At 48.9% G+C, this 25,080-nt stretch overlaps 10 protein-coding genes across 10 annotated transcripts; 6 read left to right on the top strand and 4 right to left on the bottom strand.

Moving 5' to 3' along the window:
* Positions 1 to 180: 180 nt before the first annotated feature.
* N7443_001327 (putative transsulfuration enzyme family protein) lies at positions 181 to 1,417 on the top strand (the record flags this gene model as incomplete). The annotated part of the gene is made up of 2 exons (XM_056881383.1): positions 181 to 336; positions 386 to 1,417. 2 exons carry the CDS (start codon positions 181 to 183, stop codon positions 1,415 to 1,417), a joined length of 1,188 nt encoding a protein of 395 aa, XP_056746621.1.
* A 61-nt stretch (positions 1,418 to 1,478) lies between these two features.
* N7443_001326 (Zn(II)2Cys6 transcription factor) lies at positions 1,479 to 3,257 on the bottom strand (the record flags this gene model as incomplete). Its single annotated transcript, XM_056881382.1, has 3 exons — positions 1,479 to 2,184; positions 2,235 to 2,868; positions 2,981 to 3,257. 3 exons carry the CDS (start codon positions 3,255 to 3,257, stop codon positions 1,479 to 1,481), a joined length of 1,617 nt encoding a protein of 538 aa, XP_056746620.1.
* Positions 3,258 to 5,695: 2,438 nt separating this feature from the next.
* N7443_001325 (uncharacterized protein) lies at positions 5,696 to 5,968 on the top strand (the record flags this gene model as incomplete). The annotated part of the gene is made up of 1 exon (XM_056881381.1): positions 5,696 to 5,968. One exon carries the CDS (start codon positions 5,696 to 5,698, stop codon positions 5,966 to 5,968), a length of 273 nt encoding a protein of 90 aa, XP_056746619.1.
* A 772-nt stretch (positions 5,969 to 6,740) lies between these two features.
* Positions 6,741 to 8,294, bottom strand: N7443_001324 (SUN domain-containing protein; the record flags this gene model as incomplete). The annotated part of the gene is made up of 2 exons (XM_056881380.1): positions 6,741 to 7,877; positions 7,956 to 8,294. 2 exons carry the CDS (start codon positions 8,292 to 8,294, stop codon positions 6,741 to 6,743), a joined length of 1,476 nt encoding a protein of 491 aa, XP_056746618.1.
* Positions 8,295 to 13,311: 5,017 nt separating this feature from the next.
* Positions 13,312 to 14,893, top strand: N7443_001323 (uncharacterized protein; the record flags this gene model as incomplete). Its single annotated transcript, XM_056881379.1, has 4 exons — positions 13,312 to 13,447; positions 13,524 to 13,769; positions 13,844 to 14,641; positions 14,694 to 14,893. Coding segments are annotated over 4 exons (1,380 nt in total), but the record flags the coding sequence as incomplete, so codon positions are not given.
* Positions 14,772 to 16,508, bottom strand: N7443_001322 (uncharacterized protein; the record flags this gene model as incomplete). Its single annotated transcript, XM_056881378.1, has 3 exons — positions 14,772 to 14,851; positions 15,286 to 16,063; positions 16,116 to 16,508. The coding sequence occupies 3 exons, from the start codon at positions 16,506 to 16,508 to the stop codon at positions 14,772 to 14,774; spliced, it is 1,251 nt and encodes a 416-aa protein (XP_056746616.1).
* An 858-nt stretch (positions 16,509 to 17,366) lies between these two features.
* N7443_001321 (non-ribosomal peptide synthetase) lies at positions 17,367 to 19,841 on the top strand (the record flags this gene model as incomplete). The annotated part of the gene is made up of 2 exons (XM_056881377.1): positions 17,367 to 17,870; positions 17,955 to 19,841. 2 exons carry the CDS (start codon positions 17,367 to 17,369, stop codon positions 19,839 to 19,841), a joined length of 2,391 nt encoding a protein of 796 aa, XP_056746615.1.
* Positions 19,842 to 20,638: 797 nt separating this feature from the next.
* Positions 20,639 to 21,833, top strand: N7443_001320 (agmatinase; the record flags this gene model as incomplete). Its single annotated transcript, XM_056881376.1, has 3 exons — positions 20,639 to 20,758; positions 20,814 to 21,507; positions 21,568 to 21,833. 3 exons carry the CDS (start codon positions 20,639 to 20,641, stop codon positions 21,831 to 21,833), a joined length of 1,080 nt encoding a protein of 359 aa, XP_056746614.1.
* Positions 21,834 to 22,104: 271 nt separating this feature from the next.
* N7443_001319 (Phosphatidate cytidylyltransferase) lies at positions 22,105 to 23,274 on the top strand (the record flags this gene model as incomplete). Its single annotated transcript, XM_056881375.1, has 1 exon — positions 22,105 to 23,274. One exon carries the CDS (start codon positions 22,105 to 22,107, stop codon positions 23,272 to 23,274), a length of 1,170 nt encoding a protein of 389 aa, XP_056746613.1.
* A 797-nt stretch (positions 23,275 to 24,071) lies between these two features.
* Positions 24,072 to 24,829, bottom strand: N7443_001318 (blue light-inducible protein Bli-3; the record flags this gene model as incomplete). Its single annotated transcript, XM_056881374.1, has 3 exons — positions 24,072 to 24,097; positions 24,150 to 24,558; positions 24,626 to 24,829. The coding sequence occupies 3 exons, from the start codon at positions 24,827 to 24,829 to the stop codon at positions 24,072 to 24,074; spliced, it is 639 nt and encodes a 212-aa protein (XP_056746612.1).
* Between the last annotated feature and the right edge of the window lie 251 nt (positions 24,830 to 25,080).

Here is a 25,080-nt window from a genome sequence, read left to right as displayed (position 1 = left end):
CTCCAAGTTGGCGGGCTGTGACTACCATTGATGTAGTGACCAATCAAAGCCGTGGATTAAAGTCCGGTTTAGGAAGTTATTGGGAGTGGGGCATCTGAAAGACGAACAACGGGAGTATAACTGTACTTCGCCCCCGAGGTGTTCGTGAATTTACTCAATTTTTATCAAGAGTCTAGTATAATGGCGCCCTTGGAAAACAGCCATCCAGCGACCCAGGCGCTTCATGCGGATGATCGCTTGAATCTGGTGACGGACGTCGCGCCTCCCATCCACCTGTCCACCATCTTCAGATACTCGAATGATCCAAATGAACTAGTCCCATCTGAGGATCCAGTGGTATGTAATGACCTCTGCAGTCCAACTCCATGGGACTGACACTCTCCAGGCCGAGTTCAACGGAAAGAATTACGTTTATTCTCGCGAGTTCGCTCCAAATGCAACTCGATTCGAAGCTGTTCTCTCCACCCTCCTCAAAGGGAATGCTGTGGCCTATGCCACGGGTCTGGCTGCTTTATATGCCGCCTTTACGCTCCTGAACCCGCGCCGGGTATCTGTCGGCGAGGGGTATCACGGCAGTCACGAAGTAATCTCCGTCATCTCTCGTCTCTCGGGACTGGAAAAGCTCCCTCTTGACTGTCCCACCGAGAGCTTGAATGCAGGTGATGTTATTCTGCTCGAGACACCAGTCAACCCCCTCGGAATTGCTTTCAATATCGCAGAGTATGCCGAAAAGGCACACTCCCGAGGAGCATATCTCATCGTTGATAGCACGTTTGCTCCTCCTGGCCTACAAGATCCATTCCTATGGGGAGCAGATATTGTGATGCACTCTGGATCCAAGTATTTCGGAGGCCACAGTGATCTCCTGTGCGGTGTCCTTGCAACAAAGCGAGACGACTGGACAAAGCAGCTGTTCGAGGACCGATTGGCTTTGGGCAATGTGCTTGGGAACTTGGAGAGCTGGCTTGGAACTCGCAGTCTGCGCACAATGGAGGTTCGCGTTCAACGCGCAAGTGAGAACTCTGCCAAACTAATTTCCTGGCTCCACAACGGTTTGAATGCATCGTCTCCGGCTACTGGATCGGAAGAAGCTACCATCCAGGCTGTGCTACAGAAGATGTATCACGCCAGTCTCCAGGACGAGCCGTGGTTGAAGAAGCAGATGCCCAACGGATTCGGCCCCGTCTTTTCAATCATCTTAACAAGCGAAGACTTTGCCCGAGCATTACCCAGTAAACTGAACTTCTTCCAGCATGCGACGAGTCTAGGCGGTGTTGAGTCTTTGATTGAGTGGCGCGCACTGTCCGACTCAAAGGTAGACCGAAAGTTGTTGAGGATCAGTGTCGGACTGGAAAACTGGGAGGATCTCAAAAATGATCTGCTCCAGGCATTTGTGGCCCTTGCAGGAGCGCGATAAGTTTGAAGCAAAGAATAGAATCAAAAACAAATAGCACGGCTATCTGCTTCGTGTCACAAATTCATATCCAAAGCCAGTCGCGCCCAAGGCGACCGATATTGAAAATCCAACCCGACCGGTTGTCACCCGGTGAGCTTTCTTGCTGCCAGTACTCTTGCAAGATGTTTGTTGCGTTGACAGCATTCAAACACCTAGTGATATCCCAGAACCTCTCCATGCAGCCAACGAGAAAGTCTCTTTGGGCCTGCCATTGAGACTCCAGACCTGCAACAAAGATCGGCCAAAGAACACATTTAAACATGGCCTCGTCGTTCTTCAAGGAGTCGGCCATGCCTAAGAGCTCAGCGACCTTATCATCCTGCTCTGTGAATTCTCCTGTCACAAAGTCGAGGATACGTGTGCCGTATAGAAGGGCGCCGAGTCTGTATGCCTCGGATAATGTGCAGAGATTAGCAATTTCCTGCGGCGAAGAGGTTCGTGATTGTTGGACTTTCGATGCCCAAGCATAGCTATCAAAATTTCGAATGAGCTTGAGTAACGCTGTGGTATTCTGAACGTGAATTTCGACAGCATCGGCGTCGAGTGGCCTGGAGCCTGCAATGCTGTCTCTTTCCATGGAAAGTTGTTGAATAGCCATGAGAATGTATTCAGAACATCCAAGGAATGATTTCTCGATAGTCTCTTGAAGCTGGGATTCACGCTGATCGAAAGACGGAACCTGAGATAATAGTTTTGGGCGTAAGAAAGCTGCACCAAGTGTTTCGATTCTATGGAAATGTCAGCTGGTTCAATAATCAACGAAACTCAATAAACTTACAGGTAAATTTGCTTCATAATAAAATCTCGAATCTCCCGCACTGTCTCACCAGGCCCGTGATTGATCACGGCCTGATCCTCGGAATGTTTATAAGTGGAAGCGATCAGATTCTTAGCGCCTTCCAGGTGAAAATTCCACCCGTCACTTCCGGACTCCAAAAGATCTAAGAAGATCAACAAGAAGATGCTAGCCACAGTACTATCTTGATCCGAAAGGTTCTTGTCGCGCAAAGAATGCGACAACGCTTCCATAGCTTGATGCTTAAAGAGAAGCGCATCGCGGTTCGCATTGATCAGGCTGGGCGACGTGGGATTGTCGAGTTGGTTAAATGACTGGCCGGTATTGGCATGGTGGCGTGCTGCCATCGCCAGAAGAGCTTTCATCAGCACGGGATCATTCATGCCAAGAGGGATGAGGCTCCTGAATGGATTTTTGTCGCTATCATATACAATGAAGAGCTTGCAAATGCGTTCATTGTCTGCCGAGTCCGTCAGTAAATCGAAGTGATTGGGGCAAGGATAGGAGGAAACGGGATATTCACAATAGTCAATGTAGTATTTAGATGCTTGATCCAGGTTCAATAGGGATGGATCTTCCAAGTTTACAGGTATACTCGGGGAAGTACCGAAAGTGCCTGCATGGTCATGAAATAGTTGGTCAAAAATAAACCCAAAAAGGTATGCCAAGGATTCTCGAAGTGAAGGTAGAATGATATCTATCAATCATAACCCGTTGACTCAACTTACCATTAGATCTGCCGAGACGACCTTGAGAAGAACGAATCAACGTGCGCCTCGACTTCGCCAATACAGGCGCGTGTTCTGCCGTGAACGAAGGACCCGCATTCTCATATGATCGACCTTGCATCTTCCCGCGGATAGCGACGCCTTTGACCCATCGAAAGGGCCGTTTGTCGAGACATTCCAACCCGGCTTTTTCGCACTTGCCGCAGGGGACGCCAGTCTGGTCGCACTGGATGCGCCGATTGCGGCATGTGTAGCAGGGGTCAGGGACAGATTCCATCGTGCATTGTGCTGATGGCAAGTCTTGATGAGGCAAAGGTCGCGCGGATGCTGGGATGCTGACTGAGCGGCATGCGGGGCTGATCACCGAGGCATAAGAGAAGCGATAACACTGGGGATACAACTTTCCCTCCTTATGCACATGGATCTCTTAAATGGTCTCTTCAAATTGATTTCTATCTTAAATTAGTGATGAAAAGTGCGTAAATGATCAGCTTCAAACATTCAGATGATTATTCCTGCTGCTGAGCCTCTCCCTTTACGAGCACAGCGTGTGCCTCTCACATGCCTACAATCTTTTCTCTCCCGTCCAGATTGCGTAAATCTCCGCGGCGCGCGGTACACGACCAAGTAAGCCTGGTACAAATGCAAGTAGGCTGGATATTCCCTAAGTTGGATCTCGTAAGGGTTTCCGCAGAGCGCGGGCGAGCGCGCCTGCTACAAGTGCGTGTAGCCTGGATTGGACCTTAAATTATCTTTGAGTGTGTTACAAGCTATGATCTTGGAAGAACTGCATGTTATAAGCCAGAAGCTGAATCTCCTGGACACCGCTGTCTTTGAAGAGTGTGTACCAATGGTCTAGCCTGAACGGCGGGTATGCCGATGTGTTATGGAATCGACTCGGAGACTCACGAAGGCTGGAATCAATTCCAGGAACGTTAATGATTCATAGAGCCTTGAATATGGGAATTTAATGACACTGGCCGCTCATCGTGACCAAGAAGCCGTCATTAAAGTGTTGCTCGAGCTCGGGGTCGCTATGGGGAAACCCACCGATAAGTTTAAGAAAACACCCCTGAATATACCGACTAGAGCTGAAAGTGTTGCAGCCGTGGAAAGATTCCGACAGAAGGGACTAAGAGAAGCTACCCCAGTCTGGAACCACGATGGTTGCACAAACAGCACAGAAGCTGCATGGGGGGGATATGAATGGTGAAGTAGCTTCTGGAGGGAAGCTAAAAGGTCGATCCTAACATCCTGGAATTTGAACAGTCACTATGCTCCGCGTTATTTGGGTCAGCTGTGGCGCTGATAAATCTCCTCTTTGAGAGAGCATTAGTGGGTAGCTTATCCGCGATCCGTGGACCCATTAACCCACTCGTGGAAAGTAGATTGCTTGGGGTAGTCAAGTCACGGCATAAAGACCAACGGGCTGCCGCTGATATTATAGACGCGTTCTTCACGCCTGGTATTGGGATGAATTCCAGAGAGTTGCCTTTACACCGGGTCTTCAAGACGAGAGGAGGTGAAGACTATGATCTCCTAGAAGACACAACCAAGGTTGGATTCCACAGAGCGCCGTAGTAGCGATGGGCTGTTTGACTGCTGTACCGCTCTTGCAGCTTGCCTACGAGCGGAAGAAGTATTCTGTTCAAGGGTCTCTCTATTGAACTGGCCGGGCAAGACATCTCAAACAGAGATGGGGCTACATGAGAGGGAGATTCAAACACACTGAATTTTGGTCAGACAGAGGCTGCAGCCCAGGAACAAAAGCCAAGACACGGACGGCAAGGCATGCGCAAGAATGCTGCATACCACGAAGAATCCAACGCGTCGCTCCGCAGTGCTAGCGCGGCGGCAGTGGGGCTTAACAGTGCTTTTTAAGCAGACCCAACAGCCAAAAATAGTAGCAAAAGATATAGGTAGAATTACTACGGAGATGTCCTGGTGATATGGCCTTGTCTATGGTGTTCGCAATGCCGAATTTGGCCCCTTAGGCCGACATCGGATCCAATTATGCAACAGCGGACGTAAAAGAGGGGCCTTGCAAATATTTCTAGCGAGCCAAGCCCTTGATAACACCTACAGAAGGGCATTAAGGAATTCTATTCAGCTGGCGATGGGGTAAAAAGGAAGAAATCTGTCTACCAGTCGAGTCGAGCCCTAATGTACTGTAAGGGACCCACAGTTATAAGAGCCTGCGATTGGCCGGCTCGGTTTATGACATCATAGGCGGCGGCCGTCAGACACGCGATTTCCCTTTTGGGAAGTATAGAGCTCCCTAGTCTGATCGTGGTTCATGGTTGCATTTCTGTCGTGTTTCAGCTCCCCAGTACTATCTTTGGATACAGGGACACAAAATCTGGTAAGGTTAGTCTATCGAATTCCCTATATTTACCTCGTCCGCACAGTGGCTGTTTATGTACCTCGTCTCTTACACTCTTTCGTCCGTACACACCTTCGTTCGTACACGCTTCGTCCTACACGTACATTCTTTCTATATACGCCCTTGATAATCCATTTCACGCCATATACCTACATCTATTCCACATACACCTTCGCTTAAGCGCTATATGCTGTGGCCTAAATGCCACCAATCACCATCAAAGCTGTATCTCAAATGTACGTCCACCACACCACACCGAAGCCCCATCAACACCATCCCAAGTCACTAAAACTGACAACTATAGACTATTCTCACGCTCTAATTCTATCAAAATGGACGCCGCACCTACCCTTGTCAAGCGCGATAACGCCTCCGACCGCTTCTCCCTCTATGTCTTTGCCATTATCGTCGGCTGCATCGCCTTCGTCCTCATTGGATGCGGTATCTACACAATGTACAACGGAAATGACGAGGAGGGGCTCAAAGATGTCCCATACGAGCAAAGAAAATACATGCATGAAGTGCGACAGCGGAATCTCAACGGACTCGCGTGGACGGCTAGACGGCCAGAAATGATTGTGCCGGTTGAAAGATTGAATGCTTGAGATGGTTTGCTTAAAGATTGGAAACATTGGCGTTTTATGATGAGATGGGAACATTATATACGACCTCGGGAATGGCGTTAAAGATAGGGATTGGAAACATAGCATTTAATTTACATCGTGGCATCTGGATAGTTAGCTTGCATACGAAAGTCATTCAACATGTGAGGTTCCAAGGTAATGGTGTATTGGTAGAATTAGATTAATCTGTCGAAATGTGCCAGGCATCGAATGTCCGCAAGATATAAATGAAGAAATTAATCTACAAGAAGCTCCCACCGGAGATTCCCAGGCCACATAAAAGATGTGACTTAACAGAGCATGCATCTCGAAAGCAGAACAAAATCTGAAGAAAAAAAAAAGTAAATTTAAAAACCGTTTTCCTATGTCCAACCAACAAAAAAACCACCCGAACTCGCTCGGCTCCAACAAACGTAACCGGTCGTCGAATGTAAACAGAAAAAAAAAAAAAAATAGCCCAATGCATATCAAAGGGAAAGGGATATCCAGGAAGCTAAAGAAAATAGTGCTGAGGAGCTAAAAAGTCGTAAAGCTGGAGACGGCAACATGAGACGTCGTCATGATAATAGGCATCCGCGCACGGATGAAAGAATTGTAGAAGAGGGTATCAAGAAGTTGAAATATTGCAGAAAGAATCGAATACATGCATGCCTGCTGTCCGGGTTCCCGCGGACAGGAGTTCCGTTGAATGCCAAACACGCCATTTATACACTTGCTTACATTCTCACAGCAAGGACATTTGACGGGTCGAGATTTAGAAGTTCATGAACATGGCGGCCACGGCACCAAGGGCAACTGTCATCATGGAGGCGGCAGTGCTGGTGGCGGCGCCGGTACTGGAGGCAGAAGCCGAAACGGCACTTGTGGCAGAGGACCCAGAGCTGGAACCGGAGCCCAAAGATGAGATCTCGGAAGCTCCAGTGGGAGCAAACACGTGAGGACGGTAAGTGTAGCTCATGGAGGGGCTCGACTTGGGCAGACGAGTGCTGCTGCTAGACGAAGTGACAGTCGAGGTGGGAGTCACAGTGGAGGTCGAAGTGGAGCTGGAAGTGGAGGTAGAGGTAGGGGTGGGGGTAGAGGTAGAAGTGGGAGTGGGAGTGACAGTGGATGTGCTGGTCGAAGTAGGGGTAGGAGTCTCCGTGGTGCTGGTGCTGGTCGGGGTGGGAGTAGGAGTGCTAGTGCTAGTGCTAGTGCTAGTGCTAGTGCTGGTCGGGACCACAGTGCTGGTGGAGGACTCGGAGCTGCTGGAGCTGGAGCCGGAGCTGGAGCTGGAGCTTCCATCAACGTCGAAGACGATGATGTTGGCCTTGGAGCCCTTGGGGACAGTGACAACACAGCCAGTGGCGCCGCCAGCGCCGGTAAAGACATCCTCCGCGCTCATCTCGTTGACATCCATGGTGGAAGGATCGATCTTGCAGGGGAGACCGTTACAACCACCACCCTCACACTCAATCTCGATACCGAAGGTGGGCTTGGTGTTGCGGAAGGGGCAGGTGGTCTCCAGGTAGATGGGGTTCCAGCCAATCTTCAGGTAAGAGCTGCCGTCGGAGACAGTGTTACCGCCAGCAGTGTAGGGCGACCAGTTACCGACGGGCTTAGCGTTGGTACCCCAGACACAACCTTCTTCAACGGAGACACCAGGAGCGTTGATATAGTACTGAGCGGCAGTCTCACACCAGTAAGACATGCCAGGGACGGCCAGAGTAGCGAGCTCCTCGACCAGGGTGGGGATCAGCATGGCCTCGTTACCAGGCAGCACAGTCTGGCAGAAAGCCACAGACTGGGAAGCCTTGTTCTTGGCAGACATGGCACCAGTACCATCCTCACAGTAAGGATTGTTGGGGAAAGGCTTATGGATCTCGCCGTTCTCGTCACAGTAGAGACCGCCGTTCTATGATAGGGTTAGCGATCCGTGCGCCCCTTGCATTGATTGCATATGACAGGTAAATCCGGGGCAAAGGTAACTCACCATGGACATAGGGTAGGAGTAGGAGGTGGCCTCCGGATCCCACTGCATGGAAACCTGACCGGGAGGACAGGCATAGGGGCAGTAGTTGCCGGGCTCGCAGGGCTGGTTGGGGCTCATAGCCCAACCGGCGTTCTCCTCATTGGGGGTGACAGAGACCAGGCCAGCATCGGTAGGGAACTGGCACTGTCCACTCTTCTTCTGGAGAGAAGCGTTTTCCGGAACGGAGCGAGCTTCCTGGTGGCGAACATGGGAGTGGCCATGACCATGACGCGCAGCCTCAGCGCTGGCAATGAGGGCGATAAGCGCGACTGCGCGGGACGAAGTAACCTGGAACTTCATTGTGTTGAAAGATTGTAAAGAGCGAATGGATGAAACGTATCAAACGAATGACTGGCCAGTAGGCCTGGGAGGACACAGGACGCAAAGCTCGCAGAGAATGAGGTCGAAGGAGGGAAAGTCCAAAAAGAGCGAGGACCAGCCAGGAAAAGGAAACACAGCCCAGCCCAGTTCCAATGCAGGCACCAGGGGAGCAGCGACGACACTAACTGTAAGCAGTATGAGATCGGGGGTCTGTTGGCCCCGGAGCAGGGCACCAGGGACGGAGAGGCAGTGGAGAATCGTGTGGAAACAGTGGATCACAGTGGACAACCATGGACAGCCGTGGGCTCCGGAGCAGGAAGAGGCCCCAACTCTAAGACCCTAGAAGATGAGTGGCTCCTCGGGCGAACCCTGCTGAAGAGGAAGCCAGCGCGATAGCAACGAGGGAGAAGCCCCTGACCCGCGAGACCAACCATGTTTCCTGTAATCTGCTAGCGGGACGCCATATGGAGCTACCAGAGTTAGAATGCCGCTAACCACGGTGTAAACACGAACTAAATATGAACTAAACATGAACTAAACGGACTAGCGTCAGGGGCACTGCTGATATCCGGATATCCTCCAATTATGCGACTACTTTCCCCGGCGGTTCCTGCTTGGCATGGGGCTGCAAAGCCAATAAGCTCATTTGTTTGGTCCCCATGAACCCTTCTCTTCTAGGAGCCCTGCTCTTTTCTGGATGATTATAGGCGAGAAAGGGCTGACTGTTCTCATTCCCTGCTCGTTTACCTCGTGTTATAAGACATCAGACCGTGCTGTGTGACTGAGACGGTGTGACTTGGCGAAAAGGAGAAGAACTTAAGAAATTTCCCGCCCCACATACACTTGAGGCATCGGCAACATCTTTCTTTCTTAGGATCGCCGTTCCACGGCCCTACAGAGTCTTAGCACGTTGGCTTGTCAATCCTCATCAAATACTTCTGTCGGCCTGTGTCGGTAAGGTCTAGATTGTTGATCATGATAGACTCCTGATGCGATCGCCCATGTCCCGGCCAATGATGACCCATTGTACCCCCCGGTTACGAATCCCGGCTCCTACTGTACGCGCCCAACACTGAAGAGGTTACCTCTGTTCCCTTTTCCGAGTGGAGTTCTCACCGTCTGCCAAGAAATGTGAATACCGAAACCGCCGTAGCCATCTTGTAATTCTGATGCGCTCCCGGCTTGTCCAAAGCTTGGCTTGCCGATGAGTGGTGACTACTCTTGGCAATGAGATCAAATAGTATAGATGTAAACTTAGATATAGAGTCGGATAGTATCATCTGTATCGAAAAACAAGCAAGGATGTTAAGGCTATTGCCCGAGGAGATCCCGCCCGAGGCAGTTTGATCGGTCTTCCGTGCATCCGAGCGGCGTCGATCAACCCATTGGTGATACTCTTGCTTCTAAGAGCCATAGCCATTCAATCGACATTTAAGAGCTTTGTGTGTATGTTATATGTTGATTCATCTATCAATGTATACAAATCCCCCTTAAAAAGGGAGTCTGAAACGAGAATAGTTTCCTCGCTTAGCCTCTTTCTCTATGGGTTTAGCTTGTTATGCCAAGCTATTCGGCTTCGGTCACGGATCATTGCTGAAATAAGAAGGAGTTGTTTAGCTGGCCCCCAAGCTACAGGTAAGATTCTCAAGGCCAGCGGAGCGGAAAAGGGATGTGCTAATTTGATACTAAGCCAACGTCGGTGCATAAGCAGATTCAAACCATGGCGAAAATCAGCACAATGCCTATGCTGTCTCTATGAAAACAATAACCATTTCCTTCAGCCTCCAAACACAAGAGTTATGTTGTCCTAAACCGATAAGGCTTCGCTGTTGGTCGCATAAGACATTGACAGCATAGCTTTTTTTATAGCCCACTTTGCTCATTCAATGGCAAGGTAGCCATGATTCAAAGGCCCCCGAATTAAAAATACAGGATGAAACCAAGCCAGGGCCCCCTATTTAGTGATAGTGCGTTTATTGATTGCCGGATCAGTGGCTTCGAGAAGGATCGGCAAGTGATAGATCCAGGTGCCTATCTAGGAAGCCAAGCACGCGTGATTCATGTCCAAAAAAGAGTATCACGATTCAGGAAGCTCTTGACCAAGAGATCTTCTTCAAAACTACCCAGTGCATCGGCCAAGGGAAGCAATGACAGCAACGACGTCGTCGCCCGAATCACTTGCTAGACATGGAGACGGCTGAAACGTGTTTAAAGCATTCAAAACAACCATCACCTCACATGTCCGCTTCATAATAGTCTCTGCGCAGATTTCTGCCCATCGGATTCTACAGAAGAAGCACCTCTAATTCTTGGTCATCCTTGCTTCAGCTTCGTACGCGAGTCTGCCACTAGAGCGACAATTCGCAAAAGTTAAAAAGCCAGTACGCCTCGCATGCTCAATGAAGGCAACTTCTTCCGATTTGCTGCAAGGGCTGTAATCTTGGCTTGGAATGCGGCTCAATCTCTAATATTGATGTGGGGGCCATGCATCTGACATTTGACAGGTCGCATTATCAGTCAACGCCTCACCGCTACACTCAATTTCTCCAACTATTATCAGTCTTATCGTGAAGCTGCGATGTGATAGACCGCCACATAGGTAGATTTGAAAGACGAGGCCTCTTACCTTTTTCTCGGTCTGGCTGAACTTGGAGTCAGAATGGATTGTACAATCTATTAAAACTACAGTGGAAGAGGCAAGGAAGATGGTTTGAATCATGTTGGATTGAAATACTGAGATGACTTGGAAGCATACCAAGCCACGCCATGGCGCACTGTTTCGCCCGCAACCTGTACTTAGAAGAAGGCCAGTGCGGCAATTCCCAGTGTGTTGAAAGTAATTGGAAGGCCTCCTCACCTACAAGCCTTGAGAGCCTGCAAGTCTCGAGACGGTGGAAGGGTGGTATATGGATTGTCGAGTTTGTTGTCGGCTGTGTAGACCGTAGTAGCGTAGAACATTTTGAAAAAACCGCCAATATACCCTACTCCTCTTGAAACTCGAGGACTTCGCCCTCACTCAAACTGACTGGCTTTTGCCAGCCTTGAGAATGCTTACAAGCATTGGTGCAATAGCAGATGTTCATCTTCTTATCCTACTTGTATTTGCTGCAAGCAAGCTTGCCAGAGGCTTCTTCGGTCTGCTGACTGAAGCTATACACCTTTTTTGTCAAATCATTGGGTGGATTCGATTAGAATTATCTCGTGAAAACTAATCCTGATCCACAATGACTCGCTGTCGAATGTACATTTGCAGAAACAAATACCTAAGTATAGTCTAGAGAGCCGATATGGTCATTGAGTTGGTTAACATCAAGGAGCATCTAGCTTGACACGCTATAGAGTTCATTGATGGATTTGCGAAGATCTTCAGAGAAAATAAAGAGCCAAAATGATTGCTCGGGTAATACTTCTCCTTCCAGGTTTGTAGCTCGCGGTGGGTATGGCCTAAGGTGTAGGCCGAATAGATATCGTTCACTTTCAGTGATAGGCCCTTGGTATCTTTGTGGAAAGATCAAAGCTCAGACTCAGGGCTAATTGTAGAGCCGAGAGAGAGAGAGTCCAAACGTCTCCTGAAGGAATGCATTGACACGGCCCTCTTCGAAACATATATTCGGGTTTAGATCTTGCCACAACGCTAGGCTCTGATCAAGATTACTATCATGATTGACAGCCCAGGCAGGGTCAAATGATTGAAATTTAAGCATAATATTTGGCATCAAATCTAGCCACCATGTGAGCGGATAGCTGAAACGACTGTCCATATAAACTCGCGAAATCCGGTAATGACCGGATAATGTTAACCGAAGCCAAATTAGAGGATCGAATGTTATGAGTGGTAGTTATTTGAGACAGTTTCCCATTCAGATTCCCTCCGACATAGCCTTGGATTCTTGTGGATTTGAAACCCTTGTTAGATCATTTTTTTAATTATTCGAAAGAATATCCCTCGAAAAAAGACATACTGTGCTTGAGGTTCACGCCGTTCGCGAGTGCTTGTTCCCCCGACAATTGAGAAGCTGTCTCAAAACTTGAAACTCCCATAGGAAGTATAAGCAAACGCTCGGCTGGATAACCGGAAGGATTGTTATTCAGCCATTTCGAGTTGGTTGAAATGAGGGGGCCTGCCTCGTACAGAGCCAAATACGCTCTACGCCAGACCGGGAAAGGATAGATTATATGTGCGAGGCCCCTTTCCTGTACTCCGATACATCTCTAGGCTCATCCCAGAGCATACTTGGCCGGCCGTGGATCCCAGGAATGTGAAAGTAGGAGCTCCGACCGCGTAGAGAGACCTCTTGAGATCGGCCAAGAGCCAAGATAGACATATTCATTTACTATCATTGGGAGGGTAATGGCTCCTCCAATGATCAAGATTTGGACGTACAGGAACCTCAACCTTGGGGCAATCTGGGTCCATCTGTGCAGTCTTGACGGTGACGGAGATAATAGACCCAGCTACAGGAGACACTGGCTAGCTGAACAGACCCAAGGAGGGCCTCTAGGCTCGATTTCATTGGATGTAAGCTATGACGTGGCAACCACTCAGCGCATACCGATCGAATGAAACCGAATACGGGGGCCAACGAACTTCTGTATTTAGGCTCCTGCAGGCTCGTTCATGGTGATGACCCTGAAATCACCGTACGTCTCCTGCATATGAAGTGGGCCGAACAAGAATCCCCCCTTAGTTCAAGGGCCAAGCTCCTTAACGGCCCTTGAATGGGCTAGCTAAAAGCCACTAATTAGGGAAACCAGACGTGGATAGGCCAATTCTGGTTCGGGCTGCTTTGGAATGCACAGCCTAAACATTGTGGTTGGTGGGTTAAGGATCCACGAAGGGGGCAAATAAAACCAGGTGTTTGCCCGGCTTCCTGCTCCGCAGACCAATACCCCGTAATACTAATTACGACGGAGAAAAATAACGACTAGAAGTATCTCTTTCGGAATAAGCCAGCGCAGACTTGATGAGGGTTCTGCTCACCACAGCCATCAGCAAATGCCCTATTTCCTTGAAAGGCTTCGGTGTTCAAGTGCTACCACGTTTCAAAGGCAGGATGGCATGCCGTGGGGCTATTCCTGGAGATCATCCGATACTTGGATTATCAGTACGATGAGTCTGGCACTTTTCACCGGTAAGTGGCAAGGCTTGAGAAGGAGATAGGATATTGTGTACGTCGGAAATTGCCAAATTCTTACTGTGAACTCCAGATGAACTGCTCTTCGCCTTCATGCTACCTTTGCTCCCTACGGTGCTAGAGCGTCGAATCGGCTTGGAACCATCTCTCACCCAGAGGTACACGTCTATCTTCCTGACCGAAGGCGCCTTTGTGTCTGTGGTTTCAAGTCCATTTATCGGGTCAATAGCCGACGCAGTCTCTAGTAAAAAGACACTGTTATTGACAATCCTTGTACTGGCCCTGATCAGTATCGCTTGTCTATCACTGACAACCAACTGTACGTAAACTGGGACATTCTCTTTCGCTAGTCTTTAATTGGCCCGTCCCGAATCTGACTGACTGAATGTGCAGTGGTGTGGCTATTTGTTGGTCGCTTTTTTCAGTGCATTGCTAGCAATGCCTTGTGGATTGTAGGCATGGCAACGATGACCGAAAACATTGGCTCAGAGCACATGGGCAAGATTGCTGGCCTGAGCTCCACACTCACAGCGGCGGGAACCACTGCCGGGCCTGTTGTCGCAGGACTATTGTTTGAAGTGGGAGGCTATTGGTGCGCGTGGGCAGGCGCGGCCAGCTTTCTCTTCGTGGACATTATCATGCGTCTCATAATGATGGAAAAGCCTGTCAAACCCCAGCGCATGGCTGGAGACCAGGAGCGAGAGCCTCTCTTGAATGATGATCTGCCCGCTACCAACGGCGAACAGCCTAATCGCTCAGCTTCTTCAGAGGTGCGAGGATGGTACTTTTACGTTTGTCTGTTTCGCGAAATGCGTTTTTCTGCAGGAATTTTCTGCTATTTTGTGTTTGCTTTGCTAATTGGCTCTTTCGAAAGTACCCTGGCGGTACACGTACGGTCGGCATTTGGTTGGAGAGCTCTCCATGTCGGATTGTTATTAGGATTGATTCAGGGACCCGGCATGTTATTGGCTGCCCCAGTAGGATGGATGAAAGACAAGGTGGGATCGCGGACTCCGACAATGGTGGGGTTTTTTAGTCTGGTACCGTTTATCATTCTTTTGGGAGTCCCTGGCGACAGTCGATTCCGGTGGGAAGGAGGGGTTTCGGAAAAGAGCCTCTACGTTGTTTGCATGGCAATGATCGGGTGCCTGATGTGCCTATTGAACGGGGTGGGATCCATGGAGGCGACTGGTAAGTGAGCCGCAATTGCAAGGCCAACACAAGCTAAGTACATTTCCTGCAGAAACAATTGACGCTCTTGAAGCCCTCGAGCCTGGTAAATTTGGTTCCAATGGAGGCTATTCTCGCGCCATTGCCATGACTAGTATGACTTGGATGGCTGGTCTGATGACCGGTCCTCTTTTGGCGGAGTTTGTGGTGGAAACCTTTGGATACTTCGAACTGCAATGTTGTCTAGGTAAGTTATCTGCAAATTCGAATGATATGTTTATTAATTTTACTAGGGGTCGTGTCCTTTGTAGCAGGCTTCGTTGCTCTGATTTTCTTGGGTGCTCGGTCGAATGCTCCAGAGCAGCAAAGCACATAATATCGATGTGACTCGAGATCTACATTTGTAATATCACCTGGGCAGTTAAAAGAGTAACCAGAGTCGGCTTGAGCAGCTGAAATATAATCACTCTTGCCTGAGAGCCCTCTGACTTAAATACATTTGTGTACGCTGAACTTTTCCACACAATCATCATGACCACAGCACGCCAAGAAGCAAGTGCGACACCAGTCTGGTGATGAGGCGTCTATCCCACAAACAAAACACCAAAGCGGAAGTGTCTGTTGAATTTCGGCTTCCTTGGCTAATTCTTGTCGATAAAACTTACTCTCAGACCCCATTAAATACCGATCGAGTGCCTTGCGATTTCCCGCTGCACTGTCGAGCTTGGGGAGCCATCGGACCCAAGGGGAGCGACGTCGGATTGCCGCCATAACCCGGAAATGCGTGGAAATATCCCTTTTTACTGCTATCATAGCGCCTAGGCCACGTACCGGTTCGTTGTCTTCACAGAGAGTCTTTGCGTGATCACGTACAAAACTCTTGATCACGTTCTCGATTTCACCGCTGCGAGCTGGCCAATCTTCTGCTTGGGCCATGTTCAAGATTCCCAAGGCTTCAATTAAGACCGGGAGAGCCACTGGACGGCTAGTTAGAGCTCTCCAGAAACGAATACTCCTTAGCATCTGAGACTTCTTGCCAAAGCCGAGGGATTTCATCATGGCACCATCAAAGTTGATGGAAATGCCGCTGACGCATAACCCCTTCCCAAAGACAACCAGGTCCGGCTCTAGATCACTTTGGGAGTATTCGGGTCTTTGGCATGCCCATGGTGCACCACATCGGATCGCCGTCATGGCTTCATCCACCACGAGGAAAAGATTCGCTTGATGGCAAGAGCGTTGCAATAAAGCGAAGTCATCAGGGGGGAATACTGATCCATCTGAAGTGCTAACCAAGTCGACGATCACTGCTATGCAGCCTTGCTGCTTTGCAAAAACGAGCTTCTCTGGGAGAACATCTATAGACAAGTCTTCTTTTCGGATCACCACCGGAGCTTGGCCCGTCCCAATGATATTGTATTCCCATTCGGACGACACAAGGGCCTGGAAATATCAGTGATTAGGACTCAACGAGCTTGAGAAAGAGAAGACTTACTAACGGTCCAAACGCCCCACCGTAAATTCCGTCCACAACGGCAAATCGGGGTGCTGTGACATGAACATCGGTCCACCCCAGCAAGTTCCGAACAAAATTCTGTATTTTCTCCGGCTCCGGATCTTCCTTCAACATGGGAGAGAGCTCGGGCGACTCAATTACTAAAGGACTGGTCGATGCAGTGTTCAGAATCAGTGTGGCCATGGTCGTAGGGACCAAGACATCACTGACATGAGCGTGCAAAGAGATGGGCCAATAACCCCGGAAGAAATTATGGAAGTTTTCCGTGTATTCACTCAGAATTGCATGGTATTGGCGCTCAACAGAGCCAGGATTCTCAGAGTATTGCTTCCAAAGCTCACGAGCCCGATCATCAGCGATGAAGCCGCGCATTGAATAATTTGAACCCCAGCCACTGTGGAAATCGTGATCCAATGGCGCTCCGCCATTACACGGTAGAAAGCCATGTCCATTCATGACAACTAGGTTCCTCGGAAACTTTTTGGAAGTGAAGTAATGAATAATAATTGAACCGAAGGGCATTTCAAAAACCAAGAAAGAATGGTGACTCGACTTGTCTATGACAGGGGCCTCGAGATTTGGCGTGCTCCATGTTGACGAGCACTATGCCTAGTACGACTCCAGTGCGGCAAGGAGAAACAGTGGAGTCGATCCTAGTGGACGAACACCGTTCATGCCATGGTACAATACCTGACAGAATACACGATACCGTGAATGATACAAGATGCATACGAGCCACTTGGCACGAACCACAAACCTTCGCATCATCACTGAACAGCTCTAGATCCCGTAGGCTTCCATTTCCCCTGTTCTGTCCCGTTGTCCTGATCGCCACATGGAAGTATCAGTAGTGTTTTCTCTGTTTTCATTTTGTACTGTTTTCCTGACAGATTGCCAGGATTCACCCCCTCATGTAAGATGTGACATCCCCAAGGGATTTTCGTCATCCAAGGGATTGCCCCAGCAGAAGCGCCTGGTTCATCGGTGAGGAGCTGCAGGCTAAGCTCGTCGCCCCTTGGCGAATAGGATTGACGGGATTTGGAATGTGTCGAGCGGATCTGAGTCCATGCACGAGGTGTGGAATTTACTGAAGTACCTTTGCAATTGCAAGTTACATCGAATCCCCACGATACCCATCAATTGCCAGGATCAACTCCTTCCCTGCACTGCGAAAGCAACATTCGACCTCGCCTTATCATCTCTTGCACCTTTTACACCAACTCATGAGGCATGGCTCCAAGTCTGGCGGAACTGGTTCCTCCCCCTGTGGACGATGTTCCTGGCAGGAATGCTCTAGCTTTCACCAAAACGGCTGGTTCATCTGAGGACGCCAGTGAACTTGACTTGGGTCAGTTTTGGTGCTCACATGAGAGTCTAGTATCGCAATCGATCGATAAATCAACATTTCTGAAGGCTGCATGGATTCTCACTCTTCGTTGCTTCCAGCCAGAGGAGGTGATAAGCATAAATTATGATGAGGGATCCGCTCTGAAATTCGATCCGAGCACTCCGATGGTGTACACGGTGCGAGTGAATCCAGAATGGGATGTACGGTCGCTCCTGAAAGCTCTAGGGGCCACAGAAGCTTTCGCAGTGTCGAGTTCCTCACAATCCTATGGCGCCCAACTTTCGCAGCTCCCCCTTTCCCGCCATGTCTGCACTTCAGCACTCAGGTATCTGGCCACTCCAGAGCGATATCCTGTTCCATCAAGCTCAGATAATGGAGCCCTCGAGGTAAGCTAGACTTTGAAACGTTTGTGACATTGCTTGAGGCATAGATATTCTATTTCTGACGTTCTGTCCTTGTTCACTATCCAGCTCATCGTCATTGAGAACGAGAAACAAACAATTGCTACTATCCAGAATATAGAAAGAGGCGCCAAATCTTCCAATCAGAGTATGCTACGGACCTTTCAAGCCGTTCTACAGCAAATCACAACCCACCCAGGGAGTTACAAGCTCGAAGATATTGACTACTGCTCGAAATGGCACTACAATATAATCCAGAGCCTCACGTATACCAACGGAGCCTCACATTCTAAATGCCTACACGATTTAATTTTGGAAAACTGCCAACGGTATCCAACCAAACTTGCAGTGCGCTCATTTGATGGAGATTTGACCTACCAGGATCTGGATAATCTCTCTCTCCGACTAGCAAGACATCTCACTCGATTGGGTGTGCGGCCTGAAACATTTGTCTTGAGTAGCTTTCAGAAATCAACATGGGCAATAGTAGCTCGATTGGCCATTCTGCGCGCAGGAGGAGCGTACATCTCGATCCACGCTAGCAATCCACCTGCCTATCTCAACTCGGTGATCCGTCGCACCAACGCCAAGATCATGTTGAGTGATCCTGTCTTTGCAGATCAGTTCCGCGATCGTATTGATACGGTCATCGCGGTCACCCCTGAATGGCTACATAAATGTCCATTGAGAAATCACCGAACCTCTTGTGCATCCGCTCAGCCATCTAATGCCTGTACGGTTTTGTTCACTTCTGGGAGCACAGGTAGGCCCAAGGCCATTGTACAAGAGCATCGGTCCTACGCCTCTGCAATCAGGGACTATGCGCGGAACCTTGGCCTGAATCAAGACACTAGGTTCCTGCATTTTGATGATTACGCTTTCGACATCAGTAATTTGGAGTTCTTGGTTCCTCTCATCGTAGGAGGCTGCTGCTGTGTACCAGGGCCGATGAAGACTGTTCAGGATCTGGCCGACAACATTCAGATGCTCAACGCTAATATCGCTTTCTTAACACCTACCGTTGCCATAAAAGCAAGCCCAAAAGCTATGAGCAATCTTAGAATTCTATGTGTCGGTGGAGAGCCTCTTCCAAAAGATCTTCTGAGCAACTGGGCTGGAAGCTCGACAACGCTCATCAATCAATTTGGTATGGGCGAAGCAGCCGTCTGTTGTGCCTATAACGATGATGTACATGATCCTAACAGCTCACCGGCAACTATTGGAAAGCCATCAAGTGGTGCGATCTGGATCGTCGACCCGCTGACTCCTGCGAAGCTGATGCCCATTGGCGCTGTGGGAGAAATCGTGATCGAAGGACCCCATCTTTCACGGGGCTACCTTGACCAGAATCACCAAGCATCTGACCGCACGAAGCCAGCTGGTTTTCTTGAAGGGGTACCACCTTGGTTGAACAAGCTTCATCCCGATCGACAGTCCGCCCGCTTATATCAATCAGGAGACCTGGCACGATGGACGCATGATGGGAAGATCGAGTACATCGGCCGCAAAGACACGATTGTCAAGCTTGACGGATGTCGAATTGATGTGATTGAAGTCGAGCACCTTGCAAGGAGATCTCTTGCGCCCAAAGATGCCATTGTAGTGGACCTTCTCGGCGTGATTGATGGCAAAGATGATCCTTGTCTAGCGGCGTTTTTGTACCTCAGCGACCATCCAAACAACTCCGAGACGGCAGAGATTTCTTTGAAAGACGCAAAACAAGATCGAATGGCTTCCGAAAAGGTAACCCAGATCAAGAAAGTACTTGCCGATTCCCTCCCGCTCTATATGATTCCGACGTTGTTCTTGCTAGCTACTCGGGTGCCGCGTACACCTTCAAAAAAGACCGACCGCAGAATGATTCGAGTCTTATCAACAAGTTTCTATGCTCAAGAGCGCGAAAGAAAAGGTAGCGTTTCATCTAGTCTTGGAGACGCACAGCTTCTTCCTCCTTGATGTTTCTGCCTTGGCTGAGAACAATGAACCATGGATAACAAGCACAGTATATAAAATCTTACGAGAAAGAACTTGAAACATTTAAAAACATATTTGAAAAGAAAAGAAGGAATGATCGGGAATTTTAGATAAAATGTTCGTCTCAAGTCACTGTCCTGGGTTTCTCCGAGCCTTCTCGGTCCTTCCTATCTGCTCGATTTGTGCCTGCGCCAAATTCACCCAGTAACTAGATGTAGGTACCCAAATTAGGTAGGCGGGAACTTCCCTTATCCAGCAAGCTCATACAGCTAAGCACCATTACTTCTGCAGATTCGAACTGCGGCAGCCCCTTCTGGTCTCACGCTGCCTATTTAGCATGCAGTCCTTCCCCAAGCTTCCAATCTTAGTGACAAAAAATCCCGACCTATGTGCGAGATTATATGACTCGCATGAGGGATTTATCAAAATTATTTGAATCGAGTTGATTGCCCTTTGAGCAAGGCTGTGGTGGGGTTGCGGAGGCGGGGTGCTAGCAGTAATAACACAGGGCCATGCTTATCATTGTTAGAGGGCAAGAGCCAGCGAGACCAGAGACAGGGCCCACCCAACCCCGCCCATGAAAATTTAGAGGCAGACTATAAATAATGCAAAAGAGAAAAAAGGTTGAGAAGCCTTGAGAAATTGAAATCTAATCAAATATCGTAAAATGAAGTTGCCGACCAGATTATTGCTACTCATTCAAGCTGCAACCGCTCTCAATGTTGGAGTTGGCTACGAGCATCCGATTGAAGGTATATTATTGTGAGATCATACTCTAAATGACACAGAGAACTAACCTTGAGTTCTGCTCAGACCTGGATAAAGATCTTCCCTTCTCTCAACCTGTGACTTTTGCCCATCTTCCCTGGGAACGATGTCTAGCCGCCGACCACGAACGTGTTCGTCCAAAATTCCCACCACATCTACTATATACGATTAACAGAGTTAGTATAGCCCCTAGATATCGCCATTCTCGGCTTCCCATATGACACCAGCACATCATATCGACCCGGCGCACGTTTTGGCCCCCGAGGCATCCGCGCCGGCTCCTCTCGCGAGAAAAAAGGACGCAGCTATAATCCAGTTTGGGGAATTGATCCATTTGAGGAGGGTCTGAGCATTGTGGACTGTGGCGATATTCCCCTCACACCTTTCGATGCAGCTCATGCTTTCAAGCAGATGGAACAAGGTTACCGCCAGGTCCTTCACCATCAGACTAATACATCGGGTGGGTGGTCGCATCCACGAATTATCAGCTTGGGCGGTGATCACTCGATAGTGCTGCCGATTTTGCGCTCTTTGAAGACTGTTTATGGTCCCATCTCGGTTATTCATCTCGACTCGCATCTTGATACTTGGGATCCGTATGAGGGGTATACAGGTATCTCGTCCGAGCAGTCGGCCATCACTCATGGAACTTTCTTCTGGCATGCGAGTAGGGAGGGATGTGTCAATAAAGGAGCAAGTGTTCACGGAGGATTGCGCACCAAATTGTTTGGACTCAAAGACTATGAGATCGACAATGATGTTGTTGGGTTCCATCGTATTGAGGCTCGTGAGATCGATGATATTGGAGTGGATGGAATTGTTAAACGGACGCTAGATGTTGTTGGAAACAACCCGGTATATCTTTCTATTGACATTGACGGTATGTGGTCTACAACAACATTGTGATCAGGAAACTTCCCTGCTGACAATCTGAATGCAGTTTTGGACCCGAGTATTGCGCCTGCGACTGGAACTCCTGAGTCTGGAGGCTGGACGACTCGTGAGCTCAAGCGATACATCAAGGGCCTCGAAGGGTTGAATCTGGTTGGCGCCGATGTTGTCGAAGTCAGTCCGCCATATGACTCGGCCGCGGAAACGACTTCAGTGGCAGCAGCTGATTTGATTATTGATATCCTGGCTGCGATGGCTAAGAAGATGTCTCCTGATTTTGAAAGACAAGGAGACAGTGGAAAGGATGAGCTGTGAATCTGGGTCTGGCACCGTGTCGTGAAAGCCTCACTGTTGGCTCGGTGTATTTTATTAAAGCAGCTTTCCCCCGGAAGCGCGAAATGGATACATATGGAATCTTAAATTTGAGGGCTATGCACTTTCAGTTCACGTTCATGAACTGATTTCCAATAGTTTCCTCTGTCTGTCAAAATGCACTAATCTACATCTGGCTAGGCCGTCAGCAGCCCTTGACCCTATTCTCATCGAAAATGCGGAGTTGATCGGGAATTGTTGCCTAGCAATAATCATGGCAGGCCTGTTAGACCTTCCCAATGAAATCATTCTGTTCATTGTCGACTACCTGCAAGCAGGCATTCAGGAAGCCGAAGTGCAAGTGCCGTTCTATAGGCTTGGGGACGCCTACCGTGACGCTATCGACCATGACCAACCACGGATGACTGGATATTTGCGCTCTTTGATACTCCTTTGCCATCGCTTTCATGATCTTCTAACGCCAATAATGTACCGTGACATCCTTGTCCGCGATTACAATTTCGGTGGAAAGAGAAGACCACTGGACCAGCTCAATCGGACCCTACAGCAGAACCCGGGTCTCAATGAATTCATTACTTCGGCATCCATTTCATGTGGAGACTCCCTAGCCGATTGCTCCATTCTCCCTCTCGTCCCCTTCTTCTGGTACGCGAGCATGTACACACTCACCATTCACACATTCAATGACTGGTCGCCCCTGGAATTTGAAGATGACTCGCATGTTGGCACCTCACCCGTTGAGTTCCTGAGACTTCTAGGATGTGGAGCGCATGAAGAGGCTCTTGCATCTACATTAAGCTGGCCAGCGGTTTTGAAATCCCTTCATTACGATGTTGAGCAAGGCGAGTGGGACGGCCATGCTGAGGGTGAACCTGCCAAGGAGTGGACGACTACTGCTTTTGTGCGCGCACTGCAGTCACAAAAGAGCACACTGGAAGAGCTGATCCTGACAAGGCCGCGCTGTGTGCATGAAGGGCTATATACTGGGCCTCATATCATCCTCAGCGAGTTCACGGCCTTGAAAACACTTCAAATCTATCATGCATTTCTCCGTGGATGGGATGAAAGTTTCAGGATTTGGAGATGCTTACCTCCCAATTTGGAGGTGTTGGAGGTGTTTTATGACGATACAGACCTCTATCGATTCCAAAATGACTGTGAACCTGATGGATATGATAGCTTTCTTCCTGATTTGATTAGGCATAAGAGGACACGCCTCCCGCATCTGCACACGGTGACAATCTACTCGCCTGAGAACCGCTATGATTCTGAATCCGAAGGTGAAGATGAAAGAACAGTGAATGTACCGGGTCTTTGGGAGTTGCCGTCTTCGCTAGCATCTGAGACTGAAGCCGCTGGGATAATATTAAATGTTTGGCTGGGAATCGACGAATGGTCTTTTGATAGTAAAGGATTACTCTAGTCTCACCAAAATGACCAGCTCATATCTATATGTAATGTACGAATGGCATTCGCTAAGCTGCAACCGAAGACTTATCTATGGGATGCCTCGTCTTATCATGATAACAGTCAACGCTAGCGCTGATCTCCTGACATGAGCAGGTACCAGCGAGGCTCAATGCTCCAACACTAGTAATCAGCCTTTAATAACGGGAGACCCCTCTTTGCCTATTTTGAATGAGGCAAGTCGGAGCGAGCTTAGCCATCAATCCTTGCACGCAGGTCGAGACGTTATCGTGGAGGGAAGAGAATATCATAACTTGCATGTAGGAAAGTATAAATACTTATTAGCTAGGCTTTCCACTGCCGATGGCATCCAAGAGTCTGAGTCTACCTCAATCAAGTAATTGCCAATATGCACCTTGCGTTGCCCCCTCCTCCAAAAAGAAAGCCCAGCCAAGACAGAGGATTCAAAAGTTTAGTATCGAATTCGTCAGACAGAGACAGCGATATGGCGTCCGGCTCAGCGGAAAAAACTGGACGCAAAACGCTTCGGTCGTTCAAAAGCCTCCTGTCACGAGGACAAGCAACGAGAACGCCACCAAAGTGGTATGGGTCCATGGTTACCATCCAGTTGTTTTCTACTAACACTTCTTAGAGAAGTTGGCGGAAATCAATGTTATAAGCTACTGAGTGGAATTGATTCATCATGAAGAAGTTCTTATCCAGATCATCGGCCATCACAAGCCTAGCCCGGGAAATTTTATCTTTATCTCAAGTAATCATAAACACGGGTATAGAATCATAATGTCATATAACTTAAGATGACGCATGTGTTCGGCGCCCTGTAATCGATCAGTATGGAGCTACACAAATCGTTAAAGTCAGGGTACTCACACTCAGCCAACTCCTCCGCGGTTAATTCCCGAATGCTGTTAATATCGGGGACATTGCCCTGGACAGCACCCTTAACGGTATCGACAGCACGGCCGAGAATTCCCTTTTTGGAAGCAACGTGTGTAGCCAATTTGGCCTCCAGCTTGATGACACCAATACGAGGGTCTGAAGGGCCACCATCGTGCACACCATCACCCATGTCACCGATCCATGCCTTCAGGGCTGTCGAGTAATATTTCTGAACAGTTGCTTGGTCGGAGACGACGGTGGCTGTGCCGGAAATAGAGGCCCAGGCGCCAGAGATAGGGTCCAGGAAGGACATGTTGACTTCCTTAGGGTGGGCAGTGAGGTCCATAGTCTTTCCGGAGAACAAATTGGTGTGGAAAATTAGGTCAATACCGCCATGCTCCTGGATCACACTTGAGTTAGCTTTTTCGATTCCAAAGGATTCGTTTGAGCCATTACGAGTCACTTACCTGGGCGGCAAGGGCCATGCATCTTGAAGCCAGGTATTCTCCCTCTGACTGGTGGGTAGTCAACATGCCAAATTTGATCTCTGAAATGAAGTTTGCCAGGTCCTCAATCTTCTGAGGGAGAGGCGGGTCTTCGAAGCTTTTCGACTTGTAGGGGTCCACGGGGTGGTTGCCCGTTGCGGTATTGATGGTTCCTTCGGCAGACATGATTGTATGTTTTAAGGTGAATAGTTCAGTTTTCAGAACCCTTAGTGATTGAAGACGAAGGGATTAAATAGTAGTTCTATGCACAGTATACGAACACGTCGATGTGACGTCAGCGATAAGATAATCCGGATTAGAGCTGGACCAGGGACCAGCTGCAGTCTGTACTGTACAGGCTGGTCCAGCTCGCAATTATTGTTTCTTCTCCACTGCAGTTTGCCGATCCTGGTTTTGGCTGGTGTAGGGTGACCTGA

This window comes from Penicillium atrosanguineum (genome assembly GCF_028827265.1).
Source record: "Penicillium atrosanguineum strain IBT 20685 chromosome Unknown utg000001l_segment0_segment0, whole genome shotgun sequence".
Classification (NCBI taxonomy): Eukaryota; Fungi; Ascomycota; class Eurotiomycetes; order Eurotiales; family Aspergillaceae; genus Penicillium; species Penicillium atrosanguineum.
This window is presented reverse-complemented; position numbering and strand designations above follow the sequence as displayed.